General features: G+C 36.1%; 3 protein-coding genes across 6 annotated transcripts; 2 read left to right on the top strand and 1 right to left on the bottom strand.

Moving 5' to 3' along the window:
• The first annotated feature begins 391 nt into the window (after positions 1 to 391).
• LOC114523329 (DNA ligase 1-like) lies at positions 392 to 5070 on the top strand. Of its 2 annotated transcripts, XR_003687003.1 has the most exons (3): positions 392 to 966; positions 2481 to 4749; positions 4982 to 5070. XR_003687003.1 is itself a non-coding variant. In XM_028544216.1 (2 exons), exon 2 carries the CDS (start codon positions 2497 to 2499, stop codon positions 4216 to 4218), a length of 1722 nt encoding a protein of 573 aa, XP_028400017.1. In that variant the 5' UTR covers positions 392 to 966; positions 2481 to 2496; the 3' UTR covers positions 4219 to 4785. The 2 variants fall into 2 exon arrangements, 1 of the variants encoding a protein (XP_028400017.1); XM_028544216.1 differs by lacking the exon at positions 4982 to 5070 and having other exon boundaries at positions 2481 to 4785.
• A 181-nt stretch (positions 5071 to 5251) lies between these two features.
• LOC114523334 (transmembrane protein 165-like) lies at positions 5252 to 10045 on the bottom strand. Of its 3 annotated transcripts, none has more exons than XM_028544226.1 (6): positions 9535 to 10045; positions 8713 to 8805; positions 6427 to 6813; positions 6024 to 6209; positions 5613 to 5718; positions 5252 to 5343 (listed from the first exon to the last, which is right to left on the bottom strand). In XM_028544226.1, exons 2-6 carry the CDS (start codon positions 8779 to 8781, stop codon positions 5279 to 5281), a joined length of 813 nt encoding a protein of 270 aa, XP_028400027.1. In that variant the 5' UTR covers positions 8782 to 8805; positions 9535 to 10045; the 3' UTR covers positions 5252 to 5278. The 3 variants fall into 3 exon arrangements, with proteins under 3 accessions (XP_028400027.1, XP_028400025.1, XP_028400026.1); XM_028544224.1 differs by lacking the exons at positions 8713 to 8805; positions 9535 to 10045 and adding exons at positions 7213 to 7263; positions 7848 to 8333; XM_028544225.1 differs by lacking the exons at positions 8713 to 8805; positions 9535 to 10045 and adding an exon at positions 7848 to 8330.
• Positions 10046 to 14700: 4655 nt separating this feature from the next.
• On the top strand, positions 14701 to 25043 carry LOC114523322. The gene is made up of 11 exons (XM_028544207.1): positions 14701 to 14903; positions 17260 to 17801; positions 18457 to 18537; positions 18681 to 18862; positions 18982 to 19163; positions 19297 to 19398; positions 19503 to 19538; positions 23712 to 23761; positions 23915 to 24197; positions 24343 to 24413; positions 24487 to 25043. The coding sequence occupies exons 1-11, from the start codon at positions 14855 to 14857 to the stop codon at positions 24631 to 24633; spliced, it is 1725 nt and encodes a 574-aa protein (XP_028400008.1). The 5' UTR covers positions 14701 to 14854; the 3' UTR covers positions 24634 to 25043.
• The last annotated feature ends 25 nt before the right edge of the window (positions 25044 to 25068 follow it).

A 25068-nucleotide genomic window follows, 5' to 3' on the forward strand; every position in this document is an offset into this window, starting at 1 on the left:
GTATGATACCTCTAAACTTTGAGAATAATACAAATAGCATTCTAGGCAAAGACTGCGCCCATCGTAGTAGTGAGTCCAGTGCTGAGGTCGGAAACGTGAGTTCCGAATCTCGAGGCGAATCTAGAAATAAGAGTAAAGAGGGAAAAGATGAGAGATACCGGAAACGACGAAATAGCAATAATGAAGCAGCTAAAAAATCGCGTAATGGAAGAAAAGCGCGCTTTGAGTGGATTGAAAGCAGAATAAAGGAGCTGGAAGTGGAAAACGCTTCATTGAGAGAGCAGCTTGACAGTTTAACTAAGGAAGTTTTAGAAAAGGAAGGTTTAAAAAAGAAGGATGAAATTGGAATGTCCTCAGTAGGACAATGCGGAAATGATTGTATGTGATTTGGCTTGATTAGTTTATGTAGTTAGGGATACAAAGTTGTACAATTGATGTTTTCCGAGAGTGCATCTTGCAGTCTTGCACTAAAAGTCTTGTGCAAAGGAGAACTAGCGTTTTGAAAAGTGTCCGGGTTCCTGCGCCCTAGGCCTAGCTGTGAAAATTGTCTGTGGTTGCTACTTCAGGCCAATACATCACCAACGTGTGAAATAGTTTTTATACTAAGTCAAAGTCGCTGCTGACAGTCTCTGAACATACCGTAAGGGTCGAACCCAAAGAAACGTAGTCTAGACTCTATCCCAGTGAACTATAATAATAATATTCCTGTGATTCCTATCCTGTTCGCAGGCAATGGGCAGAAATCAGTGGCAGAAATTCCCGCCCACTGAGCTTAGTATATATATAGCTCAGTGTTCCCGTCCAATGTCCCCGTGTTCCCGCCGCGCGCATGACTAATAGTCGCCATGGTTACTAGTCTTGTTGATTTTGTTTAAATTTAAACTTTAAAAACAAGTGGAGTAAACTAGCGAAACAAACTGCAATAGAACTCGACGGGATATGGAATGGTCACAATATAAATGATCGGTAATTTTTTATATTATTCTTTAATTACGCTCCAGCTCAGCACGGTCGTATGAATAAATTTGAGGCAATATTAAAGCAATAGTGGTCTTTACATTTGGGGTTTATGTGTTACAATGTGGGATAGAGATAAATGCATTTGCTTTTCCCATATTGATCCAGAATTTACTTTTTTCATCTCATATATTGTACATGACTGAAGTGAGTTTACAGTTTTTCTATTTTTGTAACATGTTTCTTGAGTGGGGTGGAATATTCAATATTGGAATCTCATCTGGGTCAAGAGATGAATACATTATTCAGGGCCGGATTTTTTTTTCAGCGCGGGGCCCTTCAATCCCGTAAAGCATCAAAGCCTTTACTCACCGGCCACAGAATTTTTGGGGCTCGGGGTAAAATTGTTCTACTGTAGCGCGATAATGCATGACCAGAACATTGAGAGGTGTAAGGGGGCTATAGCAGTGTCGGGAGGGCTTGGGGAGGCATCCTCCCCCAAGAAAATTTTGTGTTTTAGAGCGCAGCAAATGCGATTTCCTGCGTTTTGGGGGTGAGATTTCTGCAAAATTGGGTATAATATTGCATTGCCTAAACTAGAAATAGCCTAAGACGTTTTCTGAAAGAGGACTATATATTTCCAACAACATGCAGTTTAATTTTATTCTTGTAGGTTTTTCACTTTATTCTATTTTGTGGCTATGCGGCTTTGTGGCCCTTTTTCCGTCTTCCACGCACCAAAAAAAAATTTAAATGAGTAAAGCGTGGGGCCCCTAAAACCGTGGGGCCAGTGGCAAATGCCGCTTCTGCCATATGGTTAATCTGGCCCTGACAATATTAATAGTGCTGGTGATACCTTGAGTTAGTCAATACTGATAACTATGCTTGAAGAGATTCTGTCCTTTAATACTTTTGACATGTCATCTGGTTGAGTCAGCCCTAGACTTGGTATTGTCGAAATGTTGATGTAATGTTTTAAATTCTTCATTTTGGTATGAAAATATGAGAATTCTATTGCAACTAAAATAGTTTCACACCCCTTTCTCAGTATTTAACAGAAAATGCTTGCTTCTAAAGCCTTGTAACCATGCAAGGATTACATGTGTTAATTCCATATAGTATATTATATATATAGTTTATACTACTAACTAACTCTCCTGATGAAGACCTTCAGGTCGAAACATCAAGAAGTATTTTGTCTATTTTAGGCCGTTGCTATACCACATTTAATGCTAAGTAGTATTTATACTGCTATAACATTTATTTCATGCAAGTTTTCAAGCCATGATATCTGAGTAATCAAAAGCAGTGAGTCAGTCAGATTAGTATTGCTTAACACCTAAATATTTTAGCACTTTTTATTAGCAAATTTGAAGGGCTAGAAAATGTATTTTTAGCTACAGCAGCTACATGTATTTATCAACAATGTGAAATCTACTTACAAATGGCATGCATCGATCATGACTTGTATATTTCTACAATTAACTCTACTTATATATTCTTTCATTTCTATTCTGAAATAGTTTTGATGTAAGAACCATGGATGACACTAAACTGAAAGGAGATGCAAAGTTGGAAAATTGTCCACCAGGAAAGAAGGATATGTCTGTGTTGCAGGCAATTATTGAGGGCGTTAACTGCGATGTTAGCACTCAAACTAATAGAAGCACTGACAATTCTTCGCCCTCCAGTCCAGCGATAGGCGAGCATATCTCCAATAGGCCTAGCAGTAAAAGTAAGAAATCGTCATTCAGAATATTCATTGTACCCGATTATCCAGAGGATGGTGCGTTTCAAGACACGAGTATGCGATTATCTTTTGACGAAGAACACCTGGGGGAAAATGGCCAGTCATTGCGTTTTTCCGTTACGTCTAATAAGTCGAAGGAAGGAGAGGAAACCTTGAAATCCCGGTATGAGAATAATGAAAAAAATAAAAGATACAGAAGCACGTTCAAACAGGGCGAAAACTCCAGGAAAGGTAAAAACACAGCTTCACCCGTGAGTTTCGAGAATACCAATCGAAACACGAACAGCGACCATCACCTCGTACATTCGTCAAATCCTAGTGTGCTAGCTTGGTTGAGATTGAAGAATTTTGAAGAACGCGAAAAGCAAAGGAATAAGAAGAAAGAAAGAAAGGAGAAGAGGCGGAATGCGTATGATGAAGCTGAAAAAAAACAGAAGCGTATCGAAGAAAGCGAAAAGCGATTCGCACAGTGGTTGACTGCTAAAAAGAAAGAAGCGAGACGTGCACGCAGAGAAAAACGCATTAGGAAAATTGAGGACATTGTACAAAATTGTGCAGTTGGAAAGGATAATGATCCACCTCCAGACTATACAGTTGTACCCACTTTTAAAGGTAGTCAGGCTTGGGTTGTAGGAGAGGAGGTTTCGCTTAGTTGTGGAAAAAGAAGTGCCAATACGAGTAAGAACAACACAAATAATAATAAACTGACCTTAACCGGTGCCGATAAATATCATGACAATATTACCGAGCCAAGTACATCACTGGAAGCACAATCGAAAACCGATGATCAAGGGCCGCCTTCTATTGGTAATGTGGTGGGAAATCTTTCAGTGGATCAGGCCTACCTGGATAGAGGCAGTAGTGAGATCTATGATAAAAGACCTGCAACAGCTAACAGTAGATTGCTTTCAATAAGCGGTATGGGTAGTAAGTTATCAAAAAAGGGTACGCCAGAGAAATGGCTTGAAAAAGAAAGCTTCAAAAGACCCACTACTTCGGCTGGAAGACCAACAAGCAATGCAGAGATAAAAGAGGCAACCCAAGAAGCGTGGGTCATGCAAAAGCGAAAAGAACGGAAATGGAAAAGACCCATAACTGCACCGGCGTCGCACGGTGACTCTGAATGCGTGAAAAAGCCTTATAAAAAGTCGATCACTTTCGAAACATGGAAGGCACAAAAGATACAAGAAATCAAAGTGAAAAAGAAAGACAAGAAACGGCAAGAGGTCGATGACGCTATGACTGAAGCAATATTAAAAATGGGGAGAAAAAGAGTTGACAATTCTTTCAAAGAAAAAAGACAACTTGATACAGGAATGCCAAAGTGGCGAGCTAAAAACAGGGTTGGGAGTAGTAGCGAAAAGAAAAGGGCTGGTTTGTCAGATACATCTTCTAACAAGTACGAAGTCATTAATTTTTTGACGAATGAAAATGACGAGGAAGAAAAGGACAAGCAATTAAATGAAGTCGCAGCAATACAGAAATTTTGTGAGGATTTAACGTTGGACTAAGAAAAAAGTACATTAGTGCAGAACACTGCAAAAAGGAAGTGTGGTCCGGCTGTTTTACCCTTTGGAATAAGAGCTATGATTATCTATCATAACATAATTGTTCTCGACGTCGACTTTCTGATATTCATATATACTGTATGTTTATGCTACAATTCTGGATGCTAGGTGTCGCATACACTATGGTATGATAAATCATTGGGTATATATTTCCAGCTATGTTTGGATATATATCTGACCCAAAGTCACCACGTATTCGTGTACCCCTTGGTCGAGCCTGAATGGCGTGCAGCTGTTCGCGTTGGTGCAAAGTCCCATGAAGTCAACAGAATCACTTAAGCTGAACAACACTGGCGATCGATGCAGGAAAAACAGTGTTACCAAGTCTTCGTCGCCAGCTACATTTCTTGTCCATACTGCTCAGAATCTTTCATGCTGACTCGGATTGACCTTATTAATTGAGACTGGCCTCCAGGGTGTCCAGATGGCCCTTGTCTTACCAACGGACACACAAGAGGGGGCAAGCCCAAAAAAGTAATACGAAAGTCTAAGGGCCAACTTATCTTTCTTTTAATCATAGACATAAATGCCATAATACCACCTCTCTGAATTTAGTAGGCAAATGCGCGACTATAGCTAAGTTCTTGGCCTAAATACAGCTAAAATACATGGACCATCGAATTATTCTGTTATATTTTATTCCTTTTCTAAAATATAATTCCATTACATTGGCTGCTATAGCCTTTATTCAATAATTTTTATTAAGATTTGAATGCCAACATTGAGATTTTCCGATTGATCGATCAGACAAAGGGACAAAAGGTAAAGTATTCAAAAGTCGTACCTTAATTGGAAACTTAAGGAAACATGGAACATTGAGAATTTAAGAGGGCCTGATTTGTGATGTTCTGAAAAGTGTACGAGGGGCTAAAAGTTTTAAACATGCTGGCATTTATTAATCTCCAATTATTAACATATCATTTATACACCAATATTGTGGTATATACTGAGCATCCATGCATGTGGTTCGGCAATCAAATATAGTCAGGACTAAAATTCGATATCATGGTCCTATTATCAATGATGAAACTGCGAACAGTAAAAATACAACGCCACCAATGAGGGTAACTGAAAAGAAAAAAAGTAAAATTGTTATTAAATGGAAGTGAAAGTACAGCAAAACGCATGGTATATTCTCCATATTTTTAACGTAATATCAAGGGCCGTGGAAATATAAAACAATATAAGCAAACGTACAAATACAATTGACAAGCAGAAAACTGCCATTTATCCTGGTAGACATTTGGCATTGGTACAGGTTCAAAATGTTTACGGATTTCAACTTTCGTACAGCGAAAAACGAAGCCGTGTGAAGCAGCTTTAAAAAATTTGCGTACCTGTTTTTACAGATATCTTCTGTGCAATAAGCCTACCACCAATGACTGCTAATCCCGTACACAAAGCGTGACCCAACGTGCCACCCAAAGTAACGCCCAGAACATCCTAGAATATACAAATATAGTTTCTGGAGGGTATGCGAGAACGAGGATCATGAATCTCTACTCCTATTTCAGTGGTATAATAATTTTGTGTATGTATCTCGATGCATGTATGATCAGCACAGATTGGATGGCGCAACTTATTGTTGCCTGGTGGTATATTTAATCATATAGACTTATAGTTTTTATATATCCCTTTTTGCCTGAATCTTAGTGTGAAGTATTTCCACTAAAAGACATCGGCTTCAATCCCCCATATTTGAGTTCATTGAATCTAGAAGAATATTTCGTGAGCGCTAAAATTATTACCTCTCTTGTGGCCAAAATAATTGTTGCTAACTGAGATCGATCACCCCATTCCGCTAAGAACGTTAAAGTGAAAGATTGCAGAAATACGGGTGAGACTAAACCGAAACAATGGCCCGGTTGTTTGGTCACTTTGATGATACCAGATTCAGGATCTTCGACCACAGACGTTCTTGACGTTTCTTGTAGCTGTAAAAAACATAGTGCCACTACAGCATTTAACCATTTACTTTCTGGCATAGACTATCTAAAAGATATTGTCATCTAGATTGTCTATACTCCAAGTTAAAGTCTCCACAAAAGATTTTAGACCTTAAGAGGAGGCTCTGGAGACGAGTATATGACATATGTAGTCTCAAACTCCGGGTGCTACCGCACTATCAATTTCATGAATCATTCTGAATACCTCCTCTTCTTTTTTCTTAAGTTCGGCTTGAACTTCTTCGTATTCTTCTTGTCCTTCATTTGGATCCATTTTGTAACCCTCGTGTAACATTTTCAAACCAAAATATACAAAAAGTGCGGTGGACACATAGAACGTGAATTTCCTCGGAATGATGGTAGTCGCATAGCCTAATGCTGCCGAGAGGACAGTCATAAATCCTAGTGCCCCCAGAGCACCAGTAAACACCGTCATTCGCGGATACTTCATCGCCATAATGGCTGCAATGAAGAAGGTTTTATCACCGAGTTCTGAGACTATAATAACGGACACCGACGCAACAAATCCGTGCACAAAGCCATAAAATTTTCCCAAAGGATGGCTGCCTTTAGATTTCACCTCATCACTTGTCTGCAAGAGAAGAATACTGCTGAAACCAATAGTTGTAAGAGGTGAACATGAGGCTGTGGATCAAGTATGCCAAAAGTGGTGGGGCAGGCACTTCCAATTAGGGACATGATTCAGAGTGTCAATCCAGAAAAAGGGAGGTGCCTGTACAGAATCTAGCCAATATACATGTGGCCAAGATGCATTTGGTTTATTCTCTTTTGTTTCTAAATTTACAAAATGGTCGACATCTCTTGTGCCTCATGTGGTTAGATAAAGTTGTCTGTTAAATGTGTTAATGTTTAATCATATTAAATTATGTTGATTTTAAAGTTAGCATTATCCATTTATTCTTTAACTTTATAGAGAATTTGTCAGTTTATAAAATCATATTCTAAAATATTTATGTTTTTTACAATTTACCTCATAGTGTATTTCACTTGTATTCTCAAACAAACACAATGTTCTTCTCACCTACCAATGTTAATATACGGTAGTATGCCATATTATTACACTTATCTGTATTATTTAAATAATTATTATTTTCTTGGTATTATTTCTTTGTAATTGTAATAAATGCCTTTCATTAACATCCACCAAAAACATTCAACAAAATATGACGAGCAACCTTCCAGCACACAAACCATAGCCTAGACTCATAACCCTTTTTTGGTTTGTTAAATTTATTTGGTCTGTTCATAGGCTGGAAAACTGATAGTGATGTGCTATTATGTCGAAAGCTCCGGGTGACAATATCACTAGCATCTTGCTACCTAGTCACTTGTGTTTTTAAAATTGTAGCATAGGGCATTTGAATGAGGACGAGGATTTAAATTGTTACAAATGCTACACAAGTAAATTGGCTGGGTATATATTTGATCAGGGAGGAGGCATTTGAGATCAGTGACATGTGTTTTGACCAAGTGTTATCATTATGACCTTTGTAGTATTTTTGACAACAAACATAAATCATCTCAATTGGTTGGCAGTCTAGTCATTGTTTGCTAAAATTCATGGTACTTTTCACTGAAGTGGGGCATTCAAGTCTTTTTTCTTACCTGTACCGTCTTGGAGTAGTCTGTACTAGTTAAGCTATGATCTTCGCAAAGCACTGTGTTTACATTGCATAGCATGATTGCGTAAATGAGAAAACTGACGCTACTGGACGATAACATTATCTTTTCTGTAAATACGAAGTCCTTCAGTTCTTTCAGGCTTTCAGAAGACACGACCTTTAACTCTAATAACACATCATTTTTCCTAATTTTTCCTTGCCGAGATTTTTACAAATGTGACTATTGATGACAGTGCAATATATTGAGCCCGCGGTTTGCCTCGCTGACATTTTTACACATAAAAATAATTAAATAAATAAAAATATAGATACAGCCAGGCGTAGCCGTAACTGTTCACAAATTTGATTTTATCTACCGTTCCTTGAATTTATTGTTACGTGAGAAACCTCTAGATAGGTTAAACAACAGTAATTTTAGGGTCGCTATTCCTAATTGCCACCATTGAACACATGTATGACTGAACAGAAGTTTAATCGAGTGACGAGTGATGACAACGTGATGTGTGTATTTTTTATTCTATATAGGATCCATGGTATATTCAAACGTTTTGTGGCACATAAGTCTAAAATTTATTTAAAAATTTAAATCAATTTGTGTTTTTTCCTGTACACTCTCTAATGCCACGTAAGTCGATCTATTTGCAAAACGTCATGTAAGAACTATTGAATTTTGATTGCCATCTCAACTCTCAAGAACCACGTTACATTCTGGGATTGTTTATAAAGATGAAAAATATGCTACTAATGCTAGCCAAGACGACTGGCCATTGGCCAAGACATTTGACATCAATATTTTACACGATAAAAAGTAATCTCTGTATTGGCATATTTCTTTAAATTTCTCCTACCTCGGTTCCTCCTGTTAATAAAGGCTTTGACGTTATTTGACATTCGGAACCGACGGATGATGATGTCATGATGATGATGGGTATCGTTAATTCCTATGACCGCAAAAAGAGCACAAAAATACCTTATTGTGACAAATTTCAAATCATATATTCTAATTACTAATAAACTAATAATAACAGCCCTGTTATATACTGACAACTAAACAACATGACACCAGGGGCCGGTTGTTCAAAGCTAGTTTAGCGCCAACCCTGGGTTAAATTTTACCCAGCTGTTTTGGTTTATATGGTTCTGCACTGCTGTTTGTTTCAAGACCTTGCAAAATAAGACTTCTATTTATCCACAAAATATCTATGGGAAAACAGGTTCAACCGCATAACCGAGCGATTAAAATTACTGACGTAAAAATTTGAGTTAACCCAGGGTTAAGCTAGCTGCTAACCGGCTTTTGAACAACTGGCACCAGAAGTATAGCACAATCTGTACCATCTATCGGCCTGGCATGTTAGATATTTATTATGAACCCCTGGGTACGAGTTTAGACTCTCTTGTGTTAATGCGTTTGTCATATGAGAAGCACGGCGTTCGAAAACGGCGTAGGCTACATGTGATGCCTGGTTAACTAGTTTCCATTTTGTTGTAAATGATTTATTTTCGCCTATGTAAAATTCGGATGTAAATGACGTTCGTAAAACGTTACAAGTCATTTTTAGATGTACTCTCGTCTCTCGAAAAATGAAATGTATGTATAATATATTCTAAATGGCCTAAATCGCGAAAACGGCATAGCCATAGGCATGTGATGATTAGTTTTGACTTACCTCAATCGTTTGAAATTCATTCTAAACTTGAAATTTGAAATTCATTCTAAAACTACACAAAAAATTCCTTCGTGCTATATTAAATAGATCGGATTTTTTTACAAATTGATATTTCAAAATATTTTTGTACAAAAATGTATGAATTTCCCATAATTCACTGATGAAGGTCCGGACCGAAGAAAGCCCTTCCGATATATAACAAATACACAAGCTGGGCCTGGGGTTCTGACTTGATGGCTTCAGTTATTCATTCAGAAGATAATCAATATATGACATATCATCATGCATGATTCAGTCCAGACAATATAGTGTATGATTTCGTGATCTAAAAATATAGAATAACTCAGTTTTCAGTAGGGAATTCCCATACTTCTTTTGTGGGTATACCAGTGGAATGTGGAGGGGATTTTGTGAAAGATCATTTCTATGGGAGCGATTACGCTCCTGATAATCCTGATATATACAAGTATATTCTTAGATCACGGCTGAGAGCGGGCTGATCACGATGATATACAGGGTGAGTAAAAAAACTGACACCTTTGAAATTCAAATTAGTCGCATAGCGGCTGTAATGTGGCAGAAGTTGAATATTTCATAGGTATACGAAGCATATCATATCAATTAACCTGAAGCATAAAGTTTGTTCCCATTGGGAGTTAAAATGCATTCTAAGCTCTGTAAATACAAAAGAACAGTTTTATCAAATCGTTTTTGTTGATTGTACATGGGAATTGTCATATTCCAGCCATAAATTCGCAGCTAATATGAATTTCAAATGTGTCAGGGGTTTTTTTCTCAACCTGTATTGCTGAGTAATCATCTATAGCCTATATCGCTGAGTCATCGTCGATAGAAAATGACTAGGTTGTAATATTTTTATGAGTTGTCGAGATAATACCGCGTGTTTACTGTACATGACTATACACTTGCCTCTTCCTTTTTTGAGCAAAGCTTAAAATTCCAATGGTAGAATTGAGATGGCGACCAAATTTTTCAACAAAAGTATATGAATTTTTTACTAACTTACCTGCTGTCTCGAAATTCCTGTATAATTGGCTTAACAACAACATGCAATCTAACTAAGGATCTTGTAATATATTTTTCTATAAAAACTGAAAGTGTCTTTCATACATGACAATGTTAATGCTCGTCTCTTACTGTCTCGTAGTCGTATATCAGTAACTTTGTATCAAAGTTCGGAATTTTCCGATGCAGGAATTAATTGTCACCATGCCAATTGCAATAATGGCAGTAATTCCGGCAGTAAGTGTCTGATGATGGATTGTAGGGACTTCCCACATTCTCTTTGACACGAAATTGCGGTCAAATCTTGTGGCATTGTAAAGATCCCTATTCATATAAAGTCGACGCTAAAATTTCAGTCTTTTTTTGGATTTTGTAACTCACGTGGCATTGGAAATGTGTCTGTCTCTGGTTTAAAATCACATCGCTTAGTGACATTCCCTAAACGAAATTGAAATATTTTGAATATTTTCCATGCTGATTCTCTAGTCACTCAAAAACTGATTGCTCTAAAACAATTTTCATCGATGGTGATATGACGTTGTACTCCCACGACCCTCAAACATCTGGTAGTTTCCCTGAAATGAAATCATACTGCATACTTTGAATTATATCATATAATTATTTTTGGCTGGTGATTTTGGATATAAAACGCACCAAAATATTTTAATAATAACATAATCATCATGACTCAACTTCCTAATGTGTCAGGACTGGAAGAGTTTCACATGACGTTGCAAAGGCCTGGCCCAGGAGTCATGGTAAAAGCAGAGAGATTGCCAAACCTTCCATGTTTTTGTAATTGCTGTAAGTAGCATGATGCGTGATCATGTACATGCATGCATGTGCACTGTCGATATTCGTATATTGCCAAAATGAAAATATCCTAGTAATGTTTAAAAGCCGAGACAATATTCCACTACTTCTAGCGTTACTGGCGGATAAATGCAACAGCATCAATATGTCGGATATCAAATATATATATGGTTATATGCGATAGGATTAGGCACAATATTTGCGGGTAGATGCGATATTGGATGCGATAGACCACAATAGTGCACGATGTCCATCATGCATGTGATGTTATTCATGTTAGAAGTGAATGTAAAACGAAACTTTTCATTAAACCGTTTAATTTTGTAGCGACCCTGTGTACATTGTTTGCATGAAAATCGAGGCATACCGCACAGAATTGGGAATAATCGCAATCTTACTACGCAAAGCATTAGTACATTACCATAAATACCCTATTCACAGCCAGTCAATTGCATTTTCCAGCCAATTAGAACATCTAGGCGATTGCGTTACACAGAGAAGTGGCCCTATGTAGCTTGTTAACAATTCATGACCGCTGCATGTGGGGATACATCCATACCCACCAAGTTTGAGTCAGGGATACCCAAGACTAATTTCACGAGATATCAGTAAAATTGTTGTTACCATAAGAACGGTAATGACGTCATTCTGTGAACAATCTCCGATTTTCAAAATGTTGATTAATATGAGGGTGGCCAAAAACGGTATCCCCTATAAAGAGTACACCAAAAATGATAACTCGTTGTACGAAATAGGACTTATTGGACTAAGAATTAATGGTGTTTCTCGAGTTATGCCCCGCCTTTTGAAATATATGAACAAATTATAAATACACCTGAAAATGCGGGATAATTGGATCATTATTCGTGGAAAAGTTGTTACGTTTGAGTAAAATACCAAACGTCTCAATTTCTTCCCGGCGTGATATTTTTGCACGAGCACATGTCAATAAATATAGATATTTTTGTCTTTCACGAGCTACATCTAGTTTGAGTTTGAACTCCTTGGTCTAAGTTTATCCAATTCAAAACGATCCATATACATTTCTCCGCCGCCTTCGGGAATTCACTGACCAGATTCGAAATCTCGAGAATCAAGAAATTTGGGCAACGTTCAGCCGGAAAATTCAGGCTTACTGAAAAAGAGATACATAGCCAGAGTTTTTGAAACCAGTTTTCTTGCCAAAGGTCAACACATTCTTTCTGGTAATCTTTGTTAAACCGGAAAATAAAATGAAGTTTATTGTTACAAATCCGGAAAAAATTAAAATTTGGGCACATTGTATAATAATTCAAAAAGTGTAATATAAATGAATCGCAGATTCGCAATACCTTAATTAACGCTTGTGCAAAAACATTTACTACATTTTGGTATAACGTAACAACTTTTCCCCGTACATAATGATCCAATTATCTGGTATTTCCAGGCGTATTAATTTGTTCACATATTTTAAAAGTCGGCCAGGCATAACTCGAGAAACACTAATCTTAGTAAACAAACGCCATGTTTCGTACTACGAATTAAGACCCGCGGCTTAATTCGAATGATAAAATCGTGTTTCGTACTTCGAGTTAAGGCTTCCACGAAAAGGGCATGATCGGGGCTGAACTCGAAAAAGGCTTTTACTCGAGGGGTTTAACTCGAAGGGCTTAACTCTGCGTGCAGGCTATGTTGGTTTACTTCCGAGTGCAGTAATGCAAAATTTGCCAGTTAGGTTGGCCATATGGTTATATAATTAGCTTAGGCCGAGAATCGAAGCGTTCCCGGCCGCTGGGAGCCCTAGAGACTAGTGTCCCCATTAATGTAATCTACACCAGGATAGATAAAGCAACAATATGGGATGAGTAAAAAATAATTGCTGACAAGCATGCAGGATTCCAACAATACCGAATATACGCAAGGGTCCCACCTCGTCCGTTACGCCATGCACTGAACAACAGTGTCCAATAAACCTTTTTCATAAGTCAAACGCGGAAAGTCCGATGTATCACGGAGTTTGATTGGCTCGATAGTTTTGTGGAGCCAATCAAACTTTAGCATCAGACATTCCGCTTTCAACGTCATTATAAGAACGGTTGAAAACAGCGAGTCAATGACATCGAAGCAGCCAGTAAGGGTCTGTTTACATGGAGCGAGTTATCCCGGCCAGGCGAGGTAAAAAGTCTATTACATCAGAGACTTAAGCTTTCTCCTCGTTTAGCTGGGATAACTCGCCCCATGTAAGTCATGACCAGGTTGAAGCCAAAAATCGTTCAATTTTTTAAAATTTAGCAAATGCCTTGTATTTTACGTAGTTCTAGATATTCCCAGATAATTACTCTCTACGTTTCCACAAAGATGGCGGCCAAGTTAGCGTTCCAGGTTTTATTACAGTTTACTGGTCATCATGACTCATGTAATTTCCCCGGAAATTTCCGGGAAAAAAAGTTAAGAGCTGCCAAGTGATTGTTGGAAATAAGATTAACCGTTCGTCTTATTATAAAAGGGTATCTTAAGCTAAAAACAATCCAGTGTTCTTTCTCTTTTAAACCTAAATTTGATTAAGACTTGATTTGCCTTTTGGATTATAAACACTTAACATCCTGTTTTAAAGTTGCGGAAATACCCTCTCGCCTATATTTTTTGCATCTATATATAATGTATTTTTTGCAGTCTTAAAACTCGAAGCCATGCACTCGAACCCATACTATTACATTTAAAAAAAAGTTTTGGCCTAAATTTCGTCTTTGTACGCGTACGTGCGCCTACGCATACCAGAAACGTGACACTGAAAAGAACGAGGAAAGAACCCCTTTGTAGATGACGCAAAACTGACAAAAGGAAGCTAAATGGCTTGGACGTTATTTCCGCCTTGTGATAAAATTTAACAGCTTAGATGCCTTTGTGAAGAGAATCATAAGAACACAAAAGGAGTTTTTTTCTAAAAATTTCGAGGATGCATGGCACTTTTTCAAATAAATCCAACAGTAAACGACAAATATATGAGAACAGATTTAATATTCGATAATGAATGATTGTTGACTAATGTTACTACTCAGTCCATCTCGGGTTGCACCTTTGTATGGTCTCCTCTTTTTATTTATGAGGTAGAAAAATAACGCCTCCTATTTTGAAATATAAACGTTCCGCTTAGTTCTGTTGCTACTGCCTAGTGCCTACGCTATTTAATTTCTCAAAGTTTTTTGTAACATGATTCATTTGTAAATTGTCATAGTCTCATAGTCTCATAGGTCAGTGCAAGCGTACTATGAACGATGGGAAAATTTCCATATTTGGACAATCGGCCCCAGTTTTTGGCGCGAATTTAGGCTCTAACCGAGCAAAAAAACTGGCACTAGTAGGTGGATTGACATCATTTTTAGTTGGAGTTTGGTTTTGTATGTTCGTGTTTGTACAATTTTGAAAATTTATTTGTCATAATTTTTCGAAAGCGTATTAAGAAAGTTGCATCTAAGCTATTTAAGAAACGTTTCTGCATAATATGAGTGAACAAGCCGGTTTTGGTGAGTCTTTTAGCACACAAAACGAAGGTATGTGTAGTGCATGTTTAAATGCATGGCAGATTTCGCTTTAGAATCTCGTGTCCTTTTGTGATATTTTTAAATTATTTACCTGTGAAAACCCTCTAGAAAGGCAGTAGCATTTCATATGTCCCCGTCTAAAATTGTTGTTTATGCTGAAAAATAGAAATTCCTGAAATATTTGTCGAAACAAGGCCCGGTCATAGTTAACACTTGGTGCTCGTTTATATATGGTATTTTAAAAACAATCAAATGGAAACGATTGCTAAAATGCTACTCAATGGCATGGAAATAACACCTCGCGGACAAAATTGCGGGAAAACTCGCAAATTTGTTCAAAAAAGCGTATCTATATTTTGACAAAATATGGTTTATGTTTGAGGTGCATTTGATTGTTAGAAGTGTCATAGATATACGTCTGGCGTCGATCAGACCTGCATTTTTTGGTTTTTATGTTGATACAAAACCATGTGAGTTTCATTTAATTTTAAGGGACAATCCTTGAAATTTATTTCCAGGCTTTGTTGCCGGCCATATAAGGTTGTGGTGGTATTATTCAAAGTATTAATTGGTTTGCTCATCATATGTATGTGATGTGCTACTCTGTGTTTACATGATGCATCTGTCTTCCATCCTGTCTTGCTCTTGTGCTAAAACTTTACTGTATGTAATGTGTAAAATGTGAATACCTAGAATTTGGATTCAGATGCTATTTTTTAAATTACAATACATCCTTAGCTATAAGTTTTATTGATAATTAATAACATAGGAACTGTATAATTTTATAACAATTTAAAATTTATTTTAACCATATATATTAAAAATCATTATTAGTATTTAATAATCCTATCATAATATTTCTTCAGAGCTTTACTAGTCCAGCTTGCCTCAAAATTGATGTTTCCATACCTTGCATACCATAGAGATGAAAATTCACCTTTGGTTCAGTATAAAAAACAGTAACCAGGGATTAAAACATGTTGCCTAAATAAAATCATGTTAGGAAATCATATTTAAAATTGCAACATTCTTGGGGAATGATCTGGTTAACAACAAATTATATAGGATATAGTAGTCTGCCCTAGTGGAATAGTAAATACATGTTTTATAAAATTTCCAACATTCATGTGTTAATTTTTAAGTAGAGTTATTTAATTCGACGCTTCATCCTATGTTTTAAAGTCATCCCGGCATACAATTTATTCGTGAGCAATTTATTTTTGAAGTTATGTAGACTACAATTGGTAAGGTTTCGCTCTGAATATATTTATCTAATTATAAGCATTGTGTGTGTCTTGACTTCTTTTACATTCAGCAGAAAGATTAATGTAAGGATTTTCACCTATTTGTTATGGATTTGTTGCAACTGCAACATGTTTGTAATTTGCATTGAGTAGCAAGTAAGACTACATGTCCAGTCAACTTTTGCTTTTTTATCGTGAAAATGCTGCTTTGAGAATTGTTATGGCGGATGTGAAGTCTAAGCCTATATGGTTGTCATCGTGAATTTTAACTTGGGATAACTGAAATGTTTTTAGAAATTTTTATGAATTCAGCTATTTTTGGGATTGCTTTGGATTCATGATAACAATACCATAGTTTAACATGGGTTGTACATATTTTATAACTAATACCTTTTAAGTATAGTTATTCAAATTATTACAATACAGTGTTTTACTATGTTAAAGTTGCCTATTTTGACTTTTTTAAATCTAATTATTTTTTTGGAGGATTTGTTTGCCTTTAGGGGCTGGTTGTATAAAACTACATCTTGCATAGTTAAATTCTGTCCTTAACTACAGTTAAAGTTAACTAGTCTTTTATACAACTGGACCCAGATGGAAAGTTTAAATACATTGCAAATGCTGATTGTAAAAATGTAACAAACTATTCAAATGTTACTTTGAAACACTGTGTTTTACTAATTTACATAGTTATTGCTATATTGCAATATATTGTTGTTGGTTATTTCCATATTCTTTGTCAATGTATAAGCAACAGACTTGAAATGTATAAACAATCTATAAACAACAGATATGAGGTTCCATATCTTTAGTCACTTCATGCAAATAAGTCATAGAGAAATAAAATATATACATTAAATTTCAATTTATTTACTATTATACCACTTCCAAGCAAGTGTTAAAACCTGTTGAATAGAAGATTTGTCATTTTTTGTCCCAATGTCCTGATGGCAGACCTGAAGAAATTTGTTTCCTGTTTCTATGTTGTGGAATTTCAAGGGCTGCAGCAAAACAGTGCATACACTAAATCCTACAAAATGTATTATACTACATAATGTCATTATTGCTGATGGTGGTAAAGTGGGGCTTCCTATGCTGATAGGTTTCTATTTCTGTTTTAGTTGACATGTGTGAAAACTTGTTTGGTTTACCATACATTGATAGCCCATCTAGTGTTGATTCTGGTATGGCTAGGTCACCTTTTTCTTGTGATTCATCAAGTCCTAGCTCTCCATCTTCACCTAATTTACCAAATATACCTGAAGAGGAGTTCCAAAACATTGCACCTTTGACAGAAAGTGAAGATGATAGACATCCTAGTAATGTCAAAAATGGCAAATTACTCCAGGATAAGCCACAAACCCCTCGATTTACTGAGAAGACTGTTAAGAAATTACTGGAGCTACTGGTTGCTGCCAAGACGACAGATGAGCGTTCTTTGCTATCCAATCTTTTGACCACTCTTGTCACAAATTCGCTAAAGAAAGATGAAACTCCTTCAACTTTACCTGGTAATGTTAAGAAGAATAAACATGAACTTTCTTTGCTTACTCTGGGGAAAAAAAGACCATCCAGTCCATATAGTAATGAAGTTCCTTGCAAAGTAATGAAAACGGTTGATCCTGTTAAGCCTTCTATAGTCATGGTTGAACAGCCTGAGCAGGTTTGTGTTAAGTAACAATAGCTTATAATCCACAGTATCATTTAGATGTTTGTACATACTAAATAAAAGTTTACATTTCTATTTCATAAGTATTTGTCCATGTGTTGTGTATTTAAATTTTTATGCATACCTGTAAATTTTATCTTATGCAATACAAAAAATCTAACCATATTTAATATTACAATACTGTAATAAAGAATAAACATTTCACTTGCTTCATTGAGTTGTTTGAAGTTTGGAACCATTTAAGTGTACTCTGTATGACTATTTTTTGGGTAGGTTGACCTACCTATTGTAGTAGTTCATTGATATACACTGTAATATTTATGGTATATAAAGTGTAGATTATCAACAACAAATGTTACAAGGCTGATTGATTCTTGTTGTCTCTAAAAATGAATGGCTGAAGACTGTAGTAACCGAAACTGTACATGGTTTAAAAATATAGAAACAGTAGAAAAACAATTACAATATGCTGTAGGGCAAATGGAGTTGTAAAGGTAAAAAACATGTCCGATTCTCTATGCACTGAATTTAATCTATGTTCTGAATAGTGAAAACAATGTTGAATGAGAAAAGTAATGTTAAAAATAGTAATGTTTGTGTGAATGTTCACTTGATTCCTCAAAATATTAATGTTGTTTAAATATTTTAGAACTACAGAGCCAGGTACGAGAGTGAAGGATGTCGTGGGCCTGTTCATGGTTCATCTGAGCTGACATTCCCTACATTTCAGGTAATATTCTTTATACTCACTTGTTCCATTATTGTGTAACCTATTGCAGTTTGTTTCACTTGTGCCATTAAATGCACATTTTGGAAATGGACACACTTATTTGTTTCATAATTAAATTCCCCTTGAATTGTATTTTATATCAGGTAAAAGGATACAATGAACCATTGTGGGTCACTGTATATCTTGCAACAAGTAATGGAACACCCCATTTCCATCTGTTGTGTGGTCCTGGGTCCACTAAATTGCCTTGCCAAAATACAACCCTACTAGATGGTGTTGGTGCTATTCAAGTGCTGGTAGGACCAGAAACTGAAATGACTGCTGTGTAAGTAAAAATTTAAAGTCTTGTTAAAATTCATAGTAATAGAACTTGATAGATATGACACATTCTAGGTGATCTTCCTTTGAAAATACTCACATTTGCAGTGCATATTTATTTTTCAGCTTAGATTGCATCAGTTTGAAGAGACGGCGGAATTTTGAGGCGGACAAAGAATTACGAAGAAGAGGTTTAAATCCTGTTGACTGGAAATCAGAAAGGAAAGAAGCCTGTTTTGTTATGACTGCAGAAATACCTGGTTATCCCAGTCAGACTATTACTTGCAAGTCAAAAGTTTTTCAGTGTAGTAAGTATTAATAGCCCTATACGCTATCAATCAGAATTGTCCCTGACTTAGCCTAAGGTTGTATCAAAAATTGATGTAAAAATATGCTTTTAAATCAGTCTGTGTATAACTAATATTGAACCTATTGATACAGCTGCTCCCCCAGGAAATCCTGAAATCTGGTGGATGAGACCAGTTCAAGGTTATGTGACAGGTGGTGAGGAAATTGGCATTATTGGGAAGAAATTCCTAAAAGGTTTGTTGTTAAACGTTTCTTATTGTGCATTTGCTGTGTTTAAGTTGGGTTTTTGCATAACTTCCTTATTGTTTTTCTCAACAATAGTTTTCTCTTTCTTGCAGGGTTCCAAGTGAGATTTTATGGAGAATTACCAAATGGTATGTAAATTTTGTCTTTATTTCTTTTTGAAACTTTTTGCTGAAACTAAAGTGATCCAAAGTCAAAGATTATTTGTTTCCTGTCGTTTTTTAATAACAATCGAGTGACAAATCTGCTCAATAGCCTAACACCTGTTTTCAAAATTGCAATATTTAAATTTAAACTTAAAAAATTTAAATCTTCATTTTAAACACCATATGTTTTATATATCTATATAAAATACAAGTGGTGAAAAATTGAAATTGTGGTTTGGAAATGCATCTTGATAGGAAATAGGTATATGTGACTTGACAAAACTTGAATTTGAAATGTAGGATTCTCTGGCTTTTAGCATTTTTTGAAAACAGATGTAACAACTAAGGAAGTAATTGGGAGTTCATTTTAAGGGTTATATGTTCTATTAAAGAATAGTGTTAAAGTGCTACTATTTCATGTGCTTCAGACTTCAGGATTAAAACTAATATTTTGGTTTTGGCTCTGTTTAAAATGTACAGAGCAACTTTGTTTGCTTTATGTCAGCAAAAGGTTTTTTGAAATGTTATTTGTGTTACATGCTTGTTGTATTTATTATTTCCGTTCATCTCATTCTAATTTCTGCTTGTCTTTCTGTATGTGTTCACAATGCACTTGCTTATGCACATTCATGACTTCATTACTCATTGGTTTTCTCAAAAACATCTCGAATATTGCACGATTCATTTGCAGCATTTTTGCACCTCAGCTCATTTTTCAGAAATTACACAAACACTCAACAAAAACACTTACGTTTGCATGTGATATTTTTATGAAACCTTCCAAATTCTAAAACAATACTAGTTTCTGTAAAAAATGAAAAATGATAATATAAAAAATGGCTGTATTTTTCTTTACTAAGTTTAAAAATAAACTGGCAGGATGGAAGTGTGATTAAGAATATCTTTTGCAAAAACCAACAAGTCTTTTCTATTCACATGCCAGCGGTTTGGTTGGGTAATTTTGTCTGCTCTATGTTTATTGTAATCGTAATTGTCTTGTGTAGTACTTGTATATTTTTAGCTGTTAATTTTATTGCCTTAAGCCTTTATCTTGGCTATATCTTTTACTATGTGCAGTGCCTGCCAGCGCTGAAGACAAACTGGATTAAAAAGTCAAGGTTTTGTTCAAATTCCTTGTAATAACATTCTATTGTGTAATTGGTTCACCTAATCCAACTTCCGATTTTTGAGATATAGCATGATAAAAGTGCTATTTCAAGAATAAATTTCGATTGACGTGGTAGCGAGTTCGACTGTTTCATTTCGACTATAATTAATGAGCAAGATACTCATTTTCAAACCGATCAGCCTGACGTTACTTTTTTGTTTCGAGCAACAATTCCTATGTTGTTTTAAGCTATTTGCAAGGGAGAAGTATAGGCGAATTAAAATTTACACCCAAATCTGTAAATTATGCCCGCGTATAAACCAATGAAATGCTCTAAAATTTTCTTGTAGGCACAATTAAAAGAAAGTAAGACATAAGATTACATATGTAAATAGTCGAATTAAATAACAAATGAATATATAATATTTAAATTAAGACATGGCAATGCTTGGGCTAATTTTATAAATTTGCGGAGCCTTCGGTGCATATTACGCGCTATGCAATCACTGAACTAAAGAATAATTGGAGTATCTATAAAAAATATTTAATATCAACAAGTCTAAACTATTCTTGAAAGAATAAATTATATAATACCCTAATATAATTGACAAATAAACCAATATATATACCATAAAATGGGGTATAGACTTACCAAAGAGGTAAAAAACGTTTCACCTGTTAGCCTCTAATTGTAAAATACACAACCATAATATTTTCTTAATTTATTTCACGAAAGCGATTATTTAAATACAACTTATAAGAGTTCTAACTGTTCTCCAACAGTCTCGACGAGGCGAGTCTCCTTCAACAGGAATAGCACTTTAAGGGGCTGTTTACATGAGCCCGGTTACCCGAGATTCAACGAAGCGTGAGAGGACTTTGAGGTATTGAAATAAGTCTTTATGACACCAAACAAGCGCATTCTATTGTTGTGGTGATTATACGACTGCCAGGATCATGTTATCTGCTCATTTCAATACCTCAAAGTCCTCTCACGCTTCGTTGAATCTCGGGTAACCGGGCTCATGTAAACAGCCCCTAAGAAGACACGTGTACATAGGAAAATTGTTCGAATATTGGGAACTAAAAATCCCAGAAACAGCATATTATTGTAAATAATGGTATTGTTGTAAAACAGAAACTTACAGAAATGGTGAAGGAAATTTTATCTCTGATATTGTTGTGACACACTATTGTTAAAAAATTGTTCACTGCGAGGCAGCGGAAAGATTTAAATCGTTGCGACACGAACAGCTATGTTTAGAGTTTGCTTCTCATTCTCTGAGCAAAATCGAAACTAAATGCTTGATTACGCCGATAGACCTCTAGCGTTTTTTAGAGTTTGTCCAAATTCGCAGGAGCGCATCATTATCAGAGGCTATAAAAAAATGAGGTCGTTTGTGCGAGTTTGTTGTTAGATACACCATGAAATACTATACTTCATAAAAACGTCCCCATTTTTTGAATAGTGGCAGATTTTGGTGCGGTCTTACGTAAAAATCCCCCGTCTTATTTTCCCAATGAACTGCGACTTTTTCCTTGATACGCAGAACGAGTTTGAGAAGCTAAAGCACGTTAACACGTTGCGTTTTCTGTTGCTACTTTTTTTGACGCATCCAAAAAACCTTTATGCGCATGCGCTGCATGCTTACAGAACTATTGAGTCGATTGTTAAAGTGAATTTTTACTAATCAAAAGTTTGGTTTGTGACAAGATACATGCAATTATGGTGCACGTTGCTTATCGAGTTGACTAACCCTTTTCTTGACCTTTAACATGATTTACTATAATTACCCTGAGATCCCCTGAGAAATTTCAAATAATTATACATGATTGTCTTCAGAAAATGGTTCATTCGATTTTTGGAAGACTGCGGCGTGTTAACGTGTTTGATAACAAAAAAGTGTGTTACAACAAAACGTTGGTCAATCCCCCTAGAACTGGTTGCATTAACAAATATCCGTTTCAATATTTTGATGGAAATATTTGTCAGAAAATGGTAGCCATGTATATTGCTACATAAAGCTGTCTTCACAAATGTATGTGTGTAATTCTATCGCACATTGGTTGACCAACGTACTTCTACCATTTCGACAGTTTCTGTTTGTTTTCGCTTATTGTGTTTTACTTCTATTTGGTTCCAGATTATGGCGCCTGGATTCGTAGAATGTGTCCCCTGAGAAATTTTCTCTTTGATTACAGTGATAGTTTGGGCGGCATTCGTGCTAGTCATTGTGATCTTTAAGACAAAATATTCTCAAAGAGAGGAACAGTAAGAACTAAATCCAAAAAAAATTTAACGTTAGTTGTCGTGGAAAAACGTGTGTGGGGGTGGTGTCCCAGGAAGGATTTAAACGTGGGGGATGTTTGAGGAATCTCGCGCGCGCACCGGGGGGAATGGGTATGCCGTTTTTTGTTTCCCACTCTTTCGTTGTGGTGAAACATCCAAGCGTTTTCAACTGTTTTCCACTCTGTGTTTGTTTCGATTAGGGCGGGACAGGGGAAAAACAGTTGCAAACGTTTTATTGTTAGTTGTTGAAAGTGTTTGTTCCTTGGTGTTCAATTACGTAAACTTTGAACATCTGTTGTACAATTTATTTTTTAAATGTTACAAAACTTGTTTCACGCTTGCATGTGACAGAAAATCGCACAATGATATTTCCCTAATTTTGTGTTTATTTTGACACGTTAAACACCCATTTAGGGCCATGTCCCGATTGAATGACAGATGTTTTAATGTTTTAAGTAATTGATTTGTACGTATGTATGTGTTCGTTATCTGTTGTATGGTTTGTGTTTCTAGTAATTCTCAAGTATACGCTAAAATACTTGGAGGGGATGGATAATTGCAGGGATACATTTTCGGAAATATCGCTTGAGAATTGCTTCCGTATTTATTTTTATTTACGTATTTAATACATTTATTTTCAATTTTTGTCGCTAAGCGACCGGCGCTTTCGTATAGGCCCATATGTCAACCAAAGGGTGCTCCCTTGTTGTGTGTTTACTTTAGCGGGAATCAAACCGAACATTGTCTTTTTGCGTTTTAGGTGAGATGTGGCAAGCTTATGGGGAGATTGATAGGAGCAAAACAAACACGGTTAGAAACAACATATAGAAAATATTTTTAAAAAGGCTTCGTAATAAAGAATATATATTATTTACAAACATAATTTATTATTTATATAATAATTCAAGCTTAAGAGTGAGCATTTAATTGCAACCTGTGTGGTGTTTTCTGTACATTTTCTAGGGTGCTTGTGTGGTGAAGTCACCCCCTCTCAAAGACCCCATAACCAGTCCTCTAACTGTCAACGTTGAAATTAGTGGGGACCTCTCAAACAATTACACCAGTAGCGATTCGGCATCGTTCACATACGTACCTCTTGGTAAGCCATCAGAAGCGAAGGATGGCACAATGTCACTCGATGTCTTCGAAGAGACACTCGAACTTTCGGAAATACTTCGTGAGATTGCTCAAATGTCTCCCGAATCTACGCATGTTCTTGATATGGGTATTGATGCCTTGAGCAAAGGTGTGTACAATAAACGAGAATTTCTTGTGGTTGCTGATATGTCGACTGATATTATTGTTTAGTCTAATAAAAAACCAGGTCTTGTAACCATACGGTATGCTGAGCAAAATCAACGGCTGTGAACTTTTTTTTTGCTTTTCGACAGAGTGGAAGGAAATTTCGGAAGCCATTGCGCAACTGCACATTGATGGGCGTATCAGTGACTCCCAAAATAAGGTGAGAAATCCTTAAATCGTATTGTAATTGACCACTGACACTGTAGATTGACAGACAGCGTTTTTGTTCGTAGGAGCTGAGATTTCTGGTATCACAACACGACACCATTCTGCTGGAGGCGTTCCGTTCAACCAAACAATCAGTGTCAGACTCTGAGTTTCTTCCCGTGTTTTGTCAGTATGTCGCTGGTTTGACGACCATTTCGATAAGCGCGAGCTAAGTACGTACAATTTCTTATGTACCGCAAGCACTTTCGTTCGTTCACATTGACGATATGTAAATACTTTATATTGCGCAATTCGAAAATAGATACATTACTTGCCTGATTAAAATTTAAACTCAATTTTTGAGATTTCTGAATAGAAGCAAAAGATTTTTTAAGATATATAGTATACCTTTACGAAAAAATGTACCAACCCTTTCAACTATTTTCGAGTTTCGCGTATGCCTATTCGAATAGAGAAGCTTTGATTTTTGCTTAGCAATTATTAATGTAATGTTTAAGTTATTGCTTGAACTGTAAAATAACAATTGTGTATAATTTATTGACCGCATATGTAGTATTTAGGTTATTATATAACCGATATATAAAACATTAAGTAAATCTTAATATACTAAAAGTAAACATCAGTAAAGGTGTTTTTGTTTTTTTCTT

Source organism: Dendronephthya gigantea, unplaced genomic scaffold (assembly GCF_004324835.1).
Source record: "Dendronephthya gigantea isolate DGI-Jeju-01 unplaced genomic scaffold, DenGig_1.0 000027F, whole genome shotgun sequence".
Classification (NCBI taxonomy): Eukaryota; Metazoa; Cnidaria; class Anthozoa; order Malacalcyonacea; family Nephtheidae; genus Dendronephthya; species Dendronephthya gigantea.

What these genes read in the sequence shown, in the direction of transcription:
- LOC114523329 (XM_028544216.1), top strand. Translation starts at nt 2,497, where the DNA reads ATGGATGACACTAAACTGAAAGGAGATGCAAAGTTGGAAAATTGTCCA.
- LOC114523334 (XM_028544224.1), bottom strand. Translation starts at nt 7,964, where the DNA reads ATGTTATCGTCCAGTAGCGTCAGTTTTCTCATTTACGCAATCATGCTA. An exon ending in TTAAGAAAAAAGAAGAGGAG is followed by an intron (nt 6,210 to 6,426) that starts GTATTCAGAATG and finishes TGTTTTTTACAG; the next exon opens with CTACAAGAAACGTCAAGAAC. An exon ending in GAAGATATCTGTAAAAACAG is followed by an intron (nt 5,344 to 5,612) that starts GTACGCAAATTT and finishes TTTTCTTTTCAG; the next exon opens with TTACCCTCATTGGTGGCGTT.
- LOC114523322 (XM_028544207.1), top strand. Translation starts at nt 14,855, where the DNA reads ATGAGTGAACAAGCCGGTTTTGGTGAGTCTTTTAGCACACAAAACGAA. An exon ending in TTTTAGCACACAAAACGAAG is followed by an intron (nt 14,904 to 17,259) that starts GTATGTGTAGTG and finishes TTTCTGTTTTAG; the next exon opens with TTGACATGTGTGAAAACTTG. An exon ending in TATTGATGCCTTGAGCAAAG is followed by an intron (nt 24,198 to 24,342) that starts GTGTGTACAATA and finishes GCTTTTCGACAG; the next exon opens with AGTGGAAGGAAATTTCGGAA.